The 14,509-nt window shown below is 41.1% G+C and overlaps 1 protein-coding gene across 1 annotated transcript in view; it reads left to right on the top strand.

The window, feature by feature from the left end:
- The window catches only part of LOC101641641 (E3 ubiquitin-protein ligase NEDD4-like), a 43,178-nt gene that overhangs the window by 2,080 nt on the left and 26,589 nt on the right, over window positions 1-14,509 (top strand). The window contains exon 2 of the mRNA XM_013006346.1: window positions 11,094-11,167. Coding sequence (XP_012861800.1) covers window positions 11,094-11,167 — 74 coding nt within the window. The remainder of the gene's footprint in view (window positions 1-11,093; window positions 11,168-14,509) is intronic.

Here is a 14,509-nt window from a genome sequence, read left to right as displayed (position 1 = left end):
TACCAGTTTCATGTCTGTCCGTCCAAAGATATGTCATGATAAATCGATAGCACGAGCACTCAGGAAAGACCAGTTCCTGGAGAAGGATGTCATGCGGGGTTAAGTGGAGGGACAGCGAAGAGGAAGGCCCTCCACACGATGAACTGCCATGGTGGCCGCAACAATGGCTCAGACCTGTGGACAGTCGTGCGGATGGCGCAGGATCGGCAGTGCCCTGTTCTGTTGTACACAGGTTACTCTGAGCCCGAACCAACTGGATGGCCCCTAGCACCAACAGCATCACCTTGAAAGGCAGCCTTAAGTTGTGCAATGAGCTGACCTTTCCGAGAAATGACAGTGAACTGATTAAATAAGGTTGTAGTATTTTAAATGTGCAGTGTTCTAATACCTGCGTTAAGGACAGCATTTGTCTCCCCTTGTCCACCTCCATACCCTGTACCTGTGGGTCTCAAACCAGAATGTTCATCAGAAACACTCAGGGGGAGTTGTTAAAACAAACAGCTGTCCGCACCCCGGAGTCAGCATTGGTAGCTGTGGCATGGAGCATGATAATGAGCATTTCTAACAAACTCCTGTGGTACTACTGGTGCAGGAATACACTTTGAGAACTGCTCTATGCTAAATCCAGGGATTCCAAATAGTCTCTGCTATGGTGATTACTGTCAGAAACCCCGGAGTCGTTTTGATTCATGCAGAGTAAATACATATATAGCAATTGTATGTATGATACAGCTATTGTAGGACTGTCCGGATTTCAGTTGTTTTCTTTTCTCTTGTGGTCTTCTAGCATTTATATTTTCGTTAAAATGTTTCAAGTAAATTGATATGTCCAGGGTGGGGACCGGGGTGGCAGAAAACTGAAATCAGTCCATAGGTTTCAATTTGGGTAATATGGTCACTGTAAGTTAGATGCATTTGTTGCTCAAAAGAATACACATGCTTGTGCACACATGTGCAGGGGCTTCAAAAGGTTCTTGGAAAAATTCCATTATCTTTTAATTCCGTTTTTTACAAAAATTTTTGAAGCCCTCTCATATATACTTTCCACCCCCTTAGCAATTTTTGTTAGATTAACATTTAGTATTTACCTATTCTGACTGTACATTCAATATTCACATATGAACTATTATGCTATGTAATTGTATACTTATTATACATCTTTTACCTTGTAGGACAAGGTAGAATTTCCCCTGTGGGTTTCAGAGACGGTAACTCTTCAGGAGTAGAAAAGCTCCTCTTTGTCCCATGGAGCTAGTTGGTGGTTTCAAACTGCTGACCTGGGGTTAGCAGCCCAACATATAACCACTGTACTACCAGGGCCCCTATTATAAATGTAATTGCAAACTATCTGGTACCTTAAGAAAAGTTACTCGATACAGGTTTAAAAACAAGCAGTTTTTCTTTGTTCTTGTTAGAAATGGCATATATGTACACACACATACATTTCTTCTCAGTTGCTGTAGTGTCAGTTCTAACACCAAGATGACTCCATGTAAAAGTCCTTACAGTTTTCAAAGCTGTGACCTTTCAGAAGCAGATCACCTGGCATGATTGCCTTCCACGGCACCTCTGAGTGGCTTTGAACCGCCAACCTGCTGGTTAGTAGTCAAATGCTTAATGGTGTTCCGTCTGGAACTAGTTGGCACTAGTTGGTACTCTAGGCCTGCTGTGTAGCCATCATCCTTGATCTCTTGCCTGCCTCCTTCCCAGTTAATTCCCTAATTTATTTTGGTGACACAACGCTTTGTGTGAGTGGGCAGGTAGGGTTGACAGAGAATCGTATAGCAGGGTAATGTGAACTCACCATTTCAGTGTGAGATTCCCACACACCAGTGTTGATGGGTAACATTTTCTTTTTGGACCACTCAGTTTCTTCAGAGAACGGTCTTCCAATCTTCAGTTTGGGGAGCCTGGCAGCCAGTATTCTTGGATTGAAGTCAGAGAAAAAGTCTGATGTGTGTGTGTGTGTGTGTTGGTATATTTGTGCAAACTTTGCTTTTTAAAAGGTGGCTTATCTCTTAGAGCTGTGTCCATTGTTACCAAGTGCAGGGCATTTCTGGGTCAGTTTTCCAGAAGGGAAACCTCTAGCTTCTACTTGCATGAACCCGAGCAAACTCACTGCCATCAAAGCCAATTCCCACTCATAGTGACCCCTTCCCCACATTGGTTTCCAAGACTGTAACTGTTTATGGGAGTAGAAAGCCCAATCTTTTCCTGCGGAGCTGCTAGTGATTTTAGACTGCCAGCGAGGTGGCTTGTAGCCCAGTGCCTAACCACTGCACCACCAGGACTCCTCTGCTCTACTTGAATAGAGGAAGAAATCATCTTACATTACGTGTTTGGGTAGGGCTCTGGGGATTGAGCTATTCCTTGCGCAGACTGTAAACCAACCTTGCCCCTCAGTGGGGTTTGCTGGGCTGTGGTTGTCACGGGAGCACACCCCAGGTCTTTCTCCTGTGGAGTTGGTGGGTGGGTTTGAACCTGCACCATGTCAGTTAGTGGCTGAGTGCTTAACCGTTGTGTTGCCACACTCTACTTGATCTCCTGAAACGTGTGAGGGAAGGAAAGCCCGGGTTGTGTCCTGTTTTTGATGATAGGAGATTGAGGAGTCGGAAGGAAGTGGTGTAGACAGTTAACTTGCTCCACCATGAGTCAAAATGTTGGAGGTTTGAGTCTGCCCAGAGGCACCTCAAAAGAAAGCCCTGGTGCCTGCTTCTGAAAGATCAGCCGCTGAAAGTCTACGGGACACAATTCTAACCTGACACACTCAGGATTGCAATGAACCAGAAGCAACTAGATGGGAACTGGCTTAGCAGCCCTGGAGAAAATCTCAGTCCTGGGAAAACCAAACTCCTTGCTATTGAGTCGATTCCGACTCATAACGACCCCATAGGACAGAGCAGAACTGCCCAGTGTGGGTTTCCGAGGCTTTCAGTCCTTGCGGGAGCAGAAAGCCTGGTCCTTCCCCTTTGGAGCAGCTGGTGGGTTTGACTTGCTGACCTTGCAGTGAGCAATCCAGTGCATCACCCCGTAAGCCACCGGGGTACCTTTCAGCCCTGCAAAGCTGTCTTGAACTGCCCCAGCTACGTGCATAGGTAACACATTACCAGGTTGTTGCTCCCAGTCATTGAGAAAAGCCACATCTCTTTGCCTTCAATTTGTGTCTTTTTTACGTCACACTAAAAAAAAAAAAAAAATCAGTCGAATGTTCTTATGTGTGGAAGGGGAAGATTCATGCTTGATGAAGAGCTCTGGTCTGTTGGAGAATAGCCTCTGCTCTTGATTGCTTATGGAAAATTTAAGTTTTGCTTCTGCTTTCTCTCTTTTGAGCACTGCCCAGATGTCAACCCATTCTTAGCACTGTGGTTCTAGAAGTGTGGAAGAGTCGGTGGCTGCATTGATACTGTTGCCTGTCATTGTCAAAGAACATGTGAGAGGTTTCGGTATCTGCCGATGAGTATGATTGAAAAGACTTGTTTGGACAATTTTCTACCAGAAAATTTCAAGGAAAATGAAGTTACAATAAATTATAGTATGTGGCATTCATTCTTTAATTTTAAAACGAGATCTTCACATCAACTAGCCAGAGCATTCAAAATAGCTTAAGTTCTGACTCTAGTGATGGGAAATTCGAAAGTCTAAAAGCTAAACATGCCTGTGGATGATTTACAATCTTTGCAATTATTTTTAATGAATGTATGCTACATTTCTGAGGTAGTTTCAGTAAAAGTTAACATGACATAAATGGTTTTTAAAATTAGGAGCATCCACATTTCTGACACTATCAGTGAAGACAAAATGGGTGCATAAACTAATGTGGTGAAGAAAGCTAATGGAGCCTGGCTATTAAAAGATTAAATGTCTGGGGCCTTAAAGGGTTGAGAATGAACAAGTGGCCATCTAGTTGGGAAGCAACAAAGCCCACATGGAAGAAGCACACCTGCCTGTGCGGTTGCGAGGTGTTGACAGGATCAGGTATCAAGACATCAGAAGACCCAATGCAAACATTCATGTAGATGCAAACAAGAGGGGCTGGAGTGGAGACCCAAAGCCCATCTGTAGGCAACTGGACATCCCCTCAAAGAAGGGTCACAAGGAAGGGACAAGTCAGCTAGGGTGCATAGCACCGATGAAACATACAACATTCCTCTAGTTCTTTAATGCTCCCCCCCCCTTCATTATGACCCTAGTTCTCCCTTACAAATCCAGCTAGACCAGCACACGAAATCCAGGGCAGATAAAGCCCTCAGGAACAGTAATGGGAGTATCGATACCATGAGGGTAGGCGGGAAGGTCAGAGGAGAAAGGGGGAACTGAGTGCAATGATTGACAGATGTATTAACCCTCCTTCCCCCCACACCCCACCCAGGGTGATGAACAACAGAAACATGGTTGAAGGGAGACAGTGACAGTGTGAGTTATGAAAATAATAATAATTGATTATCAAGGGTTCATGAGAGTGGTAGGGTAGGGGAGGGAGGGGAAAAAAAGAGTTGATACCAAGGGCTCAAGTAGAAAGAAAACGTTTTAGTGTTCTTTGAAAAGGATGATGGCAACATATGCACAAATGTGCTTAATACAATGGATGCATGGACTATTATAAGAGCTGTAAGAGTCCCCAATAAGATGATTTATAAAAAAAAAATTAGAGCGCCACAAACATGGATCAACTTCGTTAGAGGAGTTTAATCATTTCTTTCCTCATCTAATATGCAAGCTATGGGAACTTGTTTGTGTTTTCATTAATAAGATTATCAAATAACACTATTTTCTGGTAGCACTTCTGATTATACTTTATCACTTGAGAAACTTTAGGTTTATTAAAGTCATTACAGAAAGGATTTTAATTTTCAGAATCCAGACTTGTAGCTCAGTACCTATGTAATGCAGTATAGTCACTACGCTATCAATTGGCAGACTAGGGATTTGTCTATTAAGACCAATGGAATAATCTAATTGGAACTGCCAGGGGAAAAGGATGGCCTATAAGGAGCCCTCATGGCATAGTGAGTCACATATTGAACTGCTAACTGAAAGGCCAGCAGTTCAAACCTACCAGTTGCTCCACGAGCGAATGAATGAGAAGGCTTTCTGCTCCCATAGAGATTTACAGCCTGAGAAACTCAAAGAGAAGTTCTACTCTGTGTTGTAGGGCCACTACGAGGGAGTTTGGTTTGGTAAATCCTTGAAGCTTTGGGATAATCATAGCCCAATCCAAAGAACTGGAGTTTCAATTTGCATGTTTTTCTTTCTAGTCCTCTTTATTTCTGATTCTTGAGAATGTCCCTTCTTTCTTTAAAACTCGCTATATGAATTTGATTTGGTGATGGAGAGAAGTTATGTTTTATCTGCCATCTCTAGGAAAGAGTTCTTGTGTTCTCTTAATCTGCTGTCCGGCTTTGGAGCCTAATGGATGATTTATTTATCATATCTATTCAGCGAAGCCAACAAGAACAAAGGTGATTGTAATTTGTAATTTAGAAATGGGAATCATTGAAATACATTCTGTGAAATGTACGACGGGACTTCAAGAAGTTCGTGAATGATTTTCATTATCTTTTTATTTTGAGCTTTCCATGAATTTTTCTAAGTCCCCTCATATGCTTACTTTCTCCAACTCAAGATCTTCTCAGAAGGGCAGGTGAGCTACTACTTGCTAATGACAGAATTCTGAAATAGAATTAGTTGGCTGTGCTGTAATATTTCAGATTCATTGATTTTATACATGCTACTAGATATTGTACTTATGGCTTGGTGGAAATAAAAGTTTTAATGTTTTTATTAATAAGTCATTTTATTGGGGGCTATTACAGTTCTTGTAACAACCCATACATCAATTGTATCAAGCACATTTGTACATAGGCTGAGATCATTGTTTTTAAAACATTTTCTTTCTGCCTGAGCTCTTGGTATCAGCTCTTGAAAGAGTTTTTAGGAGACATGCTAAAAGTAGAATCCCTGGGTTATTGATTTAGAACATCTTCAACTTCAGTAGGGACTGTCAGCTATTGCTTCAAAGTGACTCATCAGTTTGCGATCCTACCAACACTGGACTGGAGTTCTCTCTTATCTCTTGTAAGTTGAGCTTATTTTAATATTTGTATTGGTAATTCTGTATGGGTTTTTTCCCCTATGACATTACTCTCCTATTGAGTTATGAGTTCTTTATATAAGGGTGAGTCAAAACCTATTTCCATAAGATGATAAGAACCTTTGTTATACAACAATATCAGAAGATGAAGCTACTGTTTCTCAACATAGCCTCCAGCTAGGTCTATACATTTCCGAAGGTAGGTGGGTGTTCATCTCTCTAACCCTTCCTCAAGATTTCTGCACACTTCCATTTACACTGCTATGTTGACAGTCTAGAGGAGTCAAATGATGTTTTTTTTAACGTATCTTTGGAGTATTTTGTGTGGGGGGGGAAGAAGTCTGAAGGGCAGGATCAGGGCTGAAGAGTGTAGGGGTAAAGTTTTCCAACAAAATTCTTGTAGCATAGCCCTTAAGAATGAGCAGATACATTGTTGTGATGGAAAATAATTCCTTGGTAAAACTTAGCCTGGCTTTTCCTCACCTATGTAATTTTCAGTTTTATTAAAACTGCTTCCTAATAAGCCTCAATGATCATCCTGTGTCCTTCTAGAAAATCTTACAAGATTGCCATGTTTGATTCCCTAAAACACTTGCCATACCCCTGAGTCAATTTCTCTGCATCTGGCTCCATAGATGCCTGTGGAAGTTACTGTTTGGTTGGAGATTTTTTTAGAGACACTGTAGCAAGACTGAGAAAAGTGTATCCCTGAGAGAGCTTGTCTGCAGCCGCCCACTCATGGTTTGTTTGGAATAAACCTATGCACGTATGCATAAACTGGAACCATTTAGCAATGCTTTTTTACTTAGCCTCATATATTATGGGTAATTATCATTCGGCTTCAGATACCTCCACTTAGTTTGGTTTCCTTGTTTTTTTGTTTTTCATTTTTCTCATACAAAGATATTTAATTTTAACATTGTCAAGTCTTAGCCATTTTTCCTTTGTGTGTGTGTGTGTGTGTTTTAATTTATCTGCTACCCCACAGAAATATTCCAAAGCTTCGTAGGGATTTTTTGAACAGTTTCATTTATGCTTTATCTGTATTCCCCCTTTACATAATATAAGATAGCAGGCGAATGTTATTTGCTTCTCTTTTTTTTGGTGAAATGAACAAATTTTCATTTTATTTTGTTTTCATTTTTAACAATTGACAGTTACTTAGATGTTAATCTGGAGGGCAAAAGTGTCTCTGGTTTTTTAATATTAAAAAATATATACCTCAGAAGCCTGTATTCTTATGTAAAATGTAACCCTAAGATTGTTATGAGATCAAAGAGAAAGATCAAAACTAAGGTTATTCTTTTCTTTTCTTTTGAGTATGCTGTGAGCTTTTATTTTATTTATTTATTTTAAAAATCATTTTATTAGGGGCTCATACAACTCTTTTCACAATCCATACATACATCAATTGTGTCCAGCACATACGTACATATGTTGCCATCATCATTCTCAAAACACCTGCTTTCTACTTGAGCCCTTGGTATCAGCTCCTCATTTTTTCCCCTCTCCGCCGCCCTCCCTCCTGAACCCTTGATAATTTAAAAATTAATATTATTTTATCATATCTTACACCATCCGACATCTCCCTCACCCACTTCTCCGCTGTCCATCCCCCAGGGAGGAGGTTATATGTAGACCTTGTAATCTGTTCCCCCTTTCTCCGTCACCTTCCCTCTACTCTCCCGATATTGCCACTCTCTCCACTGGTCCTGAGGGGTTCATCTGTCCTGGATTCCCTGTATTTCCATTTCCTGTCTGTGCCAGTGTACATCCTCCAGTCCAGCCGGATATGTAAGGTAGAATTGGGATCATGATAGTGGGGGTGGGGGAAGCATTCAAGAACTAGAGGAAAATTGTATATTTCATCATTGCTACACTACACTCTGACTGGCTCATCTCCCCGCAGCCCTTCTGCAAGGGGATGTCCAATTTCTCACAGATGGACCCTGGGTCCTCATTCCGCACTCCCCCTCATTCACAATGCTATGGACTTTTTTTGGTCTTTGATGCCTGATACCTGGTCCCTTCGACGCCTTGTGATCTCACAGGCTGGTATGCTTCTTCCATGTGGGCTTTGTTATTTCTCAATTAGATGGTCCCTTGTTTATCTTCCAGCCTATAGGATCCCAGATTCTATATATTTTGACAGCTGGGCACCATCAGCCTTCTTCACCGCTTTTTCCTACGCACCCGCTTGGTCTTCAGCGTTCCTGTCGGGGTAGGCTGGTGTGCTTCTTCCATGTGGGCTTTGTTGTTTCTTAGCTAGATGGCCGCCTGTTTATCTTCAAGCTTTTAAGACCCCAGACGCTATATCATTTGATAGCCGGGAACCATCAGCTTTCTTCACCACTTTTATTATTTGCTTCTTTACTCTGTTTTACTATTCTCTATCAATTTTAGACTCTTAAAGATTCATGAGGAAATTTGAAGTGAGGAAGGTCAGAATTGTACTGAATTTACAGATGACTTTGGGGTAAACATTGACACACACAGTGAATGTCTTTATTGATTTCTGGTGATCTTTTATTATTTTAGCTATAGTTTTAGGACTTTTCAGTATTTCTTACTACTTTTATTTCTATGAATTTAATAGCTTCGTTTCCTGATACATTAAAAACATAAATTCTGTTTTATATAGTAAAATATCTTTCTACTCATCTTTGTATTTTGAATAATTTCAAACCTACACAACAGTTTCAGGAGCAGTATAATAAACACTTATGTGCCATTCAGATCCACAAATTGACTACATCTGTGCTTTCGTTTTATTCCCAACCCCATAGCCACTTCACATTTAAAACAAAGTTTTATTGGCATATATTTCACATTTCATACAATTTAATCATTCATTCACATTAAGAAGAGTTGTGCAATCATCACCACCATCCATTTCAGAACATTTTCTTCTCATACTTGTTGGCTACCCATTTTCTCCTGTCCTCTCCTGCCCTCCCCCTATCCAGGGACTGTCTCTATAGATCTACCTGCCCTGGAGTTCATATACAGAAAATCATACAAAATACAAGCAGGAAGCAAGCAGGCAAGCAAACAAACAAACAACAACAACAAAAAAGCCCAACAACAATGACGAAACAAAACATAGAAAAACTAATTTTTTAAAAAAGCTGAAAATAATTAAAAATGGAAGCAACAGAAAAGTGGGTCAAAAGGGAGATCAAATGGTCAGGTATCACATTTTAACCTAACTACAACTTCCATAATTGACTTTACAATGGTCTCTGATAGTCACATCCCTCAACCATCATCTGAGGCCAACCATCATCTGAGGGATTCACTGGAGACTTAATCCCTGTGGGGAGCCTGCAATGGAATTTTGGGCTTCCACTGTCATCCATAACCTTCTGAAAACCAGATGCTCATAATTAAAGCTCTGATACTATTTCTTCATTCAGAGTAGGATATTATTTACAATCCTTCTTCCATGTGGACGTAATTGACACCTTGCTTAAATGACTGCTTGTTTTAAAATAAGCCTTTAAGATGCCAGACAGTATTCTTTCTGATAGCTGGGCACCATCTGGTTTCTTCACACCGCCATTTCTTCAGTGATTTCTTCATAAGGGTTGCCACCTCACATTGTTAATATACTGGGCCAGTTGAGAGTAAATTGCAGACACATAATCTCAAAATATTTCAATTTGTATCTGTTCAGAACATTCTTGTGTAAAATTTTAATACCATTGATACTTACAGGAAATTTAATAGCTTAATAATTGCTCCATTACAGTATCAATATATTTCGGTATTATCCAACACATGGTTTTGAAAGTAGATTTTTAAAAGTAATTGCCTTTTCTAATTAGTTCATATAAATGATTATGAATTTTTGTTTTATCTTATATCTAGAAACAACTATGGATTCATATTAGTTCAAATGTAGACGTTCACAGAAGCAATAATAAATTCTTATTGTGATAATTTAACTCTAGTTTGAATCTGACACCAGCTCTCTCTTGCATGACACACTCTACTGCTCTCCTGGGCTTGATAAATGTTGCAATGGCTACACAAAACTCACAGACAATACTCTGATTGTGGAGTTTATTAAGGAAGTAACAGTTACAATTTAGAATCAGAAACCATGTAGGATACAGTTCTTTGGTCAGCACAGCTTCTCTGTCGTGCCCATAGATAGGTCTCTCTTTGGCCCTCAGCTTGTTGGCTCCCCAGTCCCTTGGCCTGTGCCTTACTCAGACAAGTGTCCGAAAGTTCTTTAGCTCCACCATTGCGTGCTCAAGGGTATCTCACCCTTCTAGAAACCTGTGACCCAAAGGTGCTCAGCCCTTTTGCTCTATGGGTCGGCAAGCCTAGCTTTTCTGACTTATACCTGAAGGCATCACACTCCACCAGGAATCCTATTTGCATGAAGGTTTTCAGCCCTTTGGCTCTGTGGGTTGGGACACTCTCGCAGTTGCCTTGCTTGTGGCCTGGGAAGTTTTTTACACTGACATACACTGATCTCCTGATACTGTGATCACTCGCAGACGCAGTCTTTCTCACACGTCCGCATTATCAGTTCATTCTCCTCTCTCCCTGTCTAGAACGTTGTCACCTTGGGACCATGGGTCCAAAGGACGTGATCTACTCCATTCCTATCTCTTCTTGGTAGTAATGAAGTTCCTCTATTTTCACCTTTGAGCTGGCTCATTTTCAGCCTAGTGGGATGGCCACACTGACCAGTCTCTTTGTCAGGACTTCATATGCCTTTTTTGCATTGTCCCAACATCACAAGGGTGCCATGCACCTTATTTACATTATTGGCAAAGTATCCAATCTGCTTGGTGGACCAAAAGAGCATTATTTGCATAGTCTCACCAACTTTTGGTGGGAGTTACAAGACCGTGACTAGAAAAGCTAGATAAAGGCACTCTGTCACACTGCACATTATAATGATTTCATTTGAATATATGTCTAAAGGCATGTGTCTTAGCTAAGTTGCAAAGTACTTGAAAATAAAATGTAAATTTTTATCTTTTAGGAAAATTCACGAATCGTGAGGGTTAAAGTTATAGCTGGCATTGGCCTTGCCAAGAAGGATATCTTGGGAGCTAGGTAAGTACATGTCACGATGGATGGTAATTTTTAAAAGCTGTTACTTAATTTTCTTTTAAACTTTGATTAAATGAAAAATCTAATTATATTATTAATGAAGTATTTTACTAGGTGGAATTTCCAAGTTGGTGGTTTACTAGATTTCTTGATATCTGAGTTACTGAATTTGTGAAATTGGGCAAGGGGCACAAATCAGGGTTGTGTTAGGCAGGGTTCTCTAGAAACAAAACCAGGAGAGAGGGAGATTGATAGACATAGAGAGACAGAGAGAGAGGTTTCTGCAGTGAGAAAGAATATAACAGCTAACTAATCCACACAGTAGTACAGAGGGTTCAGTTCAATTCACTTCATGGAACAGTTAATAAACTGGAAGTCCTTCAACTCACATGGGCTGCCAAGGTCAAGGAAGCAGACATTGGAGTCCTCCCTCAGGCAAGGCCAGCAGAGTCTACCCACAGGCAACAAACAGCAGGGTGGGTCACCAAGTCAATAGCTCTGGAGCTTAGCAAAGTAGGCCAAGTTGGGATATCTAAAGCAAGCAATGCAAGGTGACAGGATCCACCAGCCTCAAGCTCAAAAGCATGGCAAAGCAGATCCCAAAGGAGCTCAAGCTCTAGCAACATGATCCACAGGTTGGCTGGGCCTACAGGTAGTGTAGCTCACAGGTTGAGGCAGAGAGCTAGCTAAAGCAGCAGCACACTCCAGAGTGCTCTGATCACCAGAGAGCAAGAGAGATGGGGCCTGCCGTGCAGAGCCATTTATCCCTTTGCCCTCTAATCACACTGCCATCTGATTAATCCCACATGAGCCTATTGGCCAGGTTGGCACAATAAACCTAACTTTTAGAAAATCCATTATTGAGTTTCATTTCAGAAGTGGGAAACTTCTAACAGCCCATAATAACTATAAACTCTGTACGTGATACAAAGAGCAGCAACCTGGAGGTTGTGGGCAGGGAACAGAAGTCCACAGATTCTAGTTGGAGTTTACACTTGGAGGGAGAAAGTTGTAGTGAATGAGTTCCTGAGGCGAGATAGAATCAGATGTAGAAAAATTGTAGTCCTTCTGGCCTGGGAAACCAGGCAGAATTTGAGGAAAACTTGGCAGTGAGTGAGATTGGAGACTCTGGAAAGAAAGAACTAGAGAAGAGATCCCCAAATCTGTCTGTTGATCCTGCTTGCTTATTTTGAACCACATATATGCATCAGAGTTTCAAAGCCGCTCAGCTAAAAACAAAAGGTATGAACAGAGATCAGAGTTGCAGCCCAAGAAACAGCGTTGTAGTTTTGAACACACAAGATAATTAATTACATGTTAAAATGAAAAAGTTGCAAAATTAGAATATAATAAGTCAGAGACAAAAGGACAAATATTACATGTTCCCACTTATCTAAAATCTCAAAAACTCACGGCCATAGGGTCCTCTGGGGTTGCCATGAGTTAGAATTGGGTCCATCGCACTGTGTTTGGAGGAGCAGAGATGAGGGATGAAGGGGTACCGTGTGTCTGTCTGAAGGGATGGAGGACTTTTGGAAATGGGTGTCATGATGATAGCACACAGCATTATGAGTGTGTTAGTCACCTAATCTGGTGTCAATTTAAGGAGTGTAGGGGTGGAGTCTAGGCTGTCAATCTGAAATTAGCCAATGAGACTTCTGTGTGGGCATGGCCTTCTCCTGAGAATTCTGGGAAATCTGGGAATTCCTTCTTGGAGGCAGGAGACACTATCTCTCACCTTTCATTCCCTTGGAGACTCTCTACTGATAAGGCTGACTTCCTGCGAGGCATCCCTGAGGAGATGCCACATGGATCTACTCTGATGCAGCCCTGGGAACTGGAATGGCCACGTGGAGACCCCTGCCAGTGCTGAGATGCTTCTACCACCACTGACTTTGCATCCACTGGCCTGTGATTGTTCTGCATTTGGCATCATTGCATGTGTTTCGTGAGTCTGAAGAGGACTTTATGGATTGGTGTTGGACATATGGGCTAATATCAGACTTATGACTTTGGACTGGACTGGATTGGGATGTTTTCCCTATGTTCAATTGCTCTTGTATATAAACCTCTTTCTTATACACATATGTGAGTCCATGGATTTGTTTCTCTAGTCTACCCAGACTAACACAATGAGTGTAGTTAATGTAACCAAATTGTGCATATAAAAATGATTAAAATGGCAACGTTTTATTAAACATATTTATCAATGTAAAAATAAAACATTACTCAAGAGAAAAAGTGGAATCCTGTCTCCACAACTTAACATTTATACTGTCTAGGATGTTATTCAATATTATGGGAAAATGGAATAATATATTCCCAATAGCATAAAGAAAGTATTCCCACATTGATTAATGGAAAATCTTGAACAAAATAGGAACCATCAAAACTGAAAATGCTAAGATTAAAAATTATCTTAGACATTAAAAATTATCAGATTAATCTAATGGTAAAATGGACATAAATAGAAAAGCTTCCTAGAACTTAAAAGATTGGTCAGTTATTTCCCAACTGGAAAATAAGAGAGAAAAAAATATGGAAAAAATGAACAGAACCTCAGAAAGGTGTCAGAGAATACCCAGTGGTCTCACATACATATAATTGGAGTTTCAGAAGAAGAAAGAGATTGAAGGAAACTCTTTTAAAAAGAAATGGTGGCCATTTGATTTGATGTCGGGCATTAGCTCTGCCTTCCAAGCCCAGTGCTCCCTCTGCTGCCCCATTCTCCTAGTCTGAGCGGTGACCCCACTCCTGCAGGGCCCCGTCTACTTGCTCAGGCATGGCAATGCCACCCCCTCAGCTTTGGGAGAGAACCCCATCTTAATGGAAACCCCTTACTCCAGAAGCAAGTTGACGAAGATCGGACTCTAAGATCTAGGAAACTGGCCCTACTCTTAGAAACCCAGAGGCCGTGCTTCTAAACTCTGAGACTCCAAAAGTCTGACTATCTTTTCAGACTGAGGCAGCCCTACTTCCTAATTCCCTTGTCTCTCTAGCTTCTGCTTCCTGGTTCTCTGGTGCTTTGGAGATATCAGCTTGGCCTCTGCCCTACTTGGGCAAGTGTTACAAGTGTTTAGCTCAGCTTGGGAGCATCTTAATCCATCTGGAAGCTTCTTGCCTGGAGGCATTCCGTTTTTCCACTCAGTGAGTCAGCAGACCTAACTCAAGTAAATACTCTGAGGCGTCCCACCCCGAGCTCCTGTTTACAGGCACTCAGTTTATTTACTGATGACTTTGGTCCTTGACAATAAAGGAGAGTTCAGATTATATGAGTAAATGGGGAAAAGGGAATTGATGGGTGTGTTAGTCAGGGTTGATTAGAGAAACAAATCCAGAGACACT

This window comes from Echinops telfairi, unplaced genomic scaffold (assembly GCF_000313985.2).
Source record: "Echinops telfairi isolate 266 unplaced genomic scaffold, ASM31398v2 ScPeMD7_8;HRSCAF=38, whole genome shotgun sequence".
In the NCBI taxonomy this organism is placed as follows: Eukaryota; Metazoa; Chordata; class Mammalia; order Afrosoricida; family Tenrecidae; genus Echinops; species Echinops telfairi.
The sequence above is the reverse complement of the archived record's forward strand: the minus strand, read 5'-3'. Positions and strand labels throughout refer to the sequence as shown.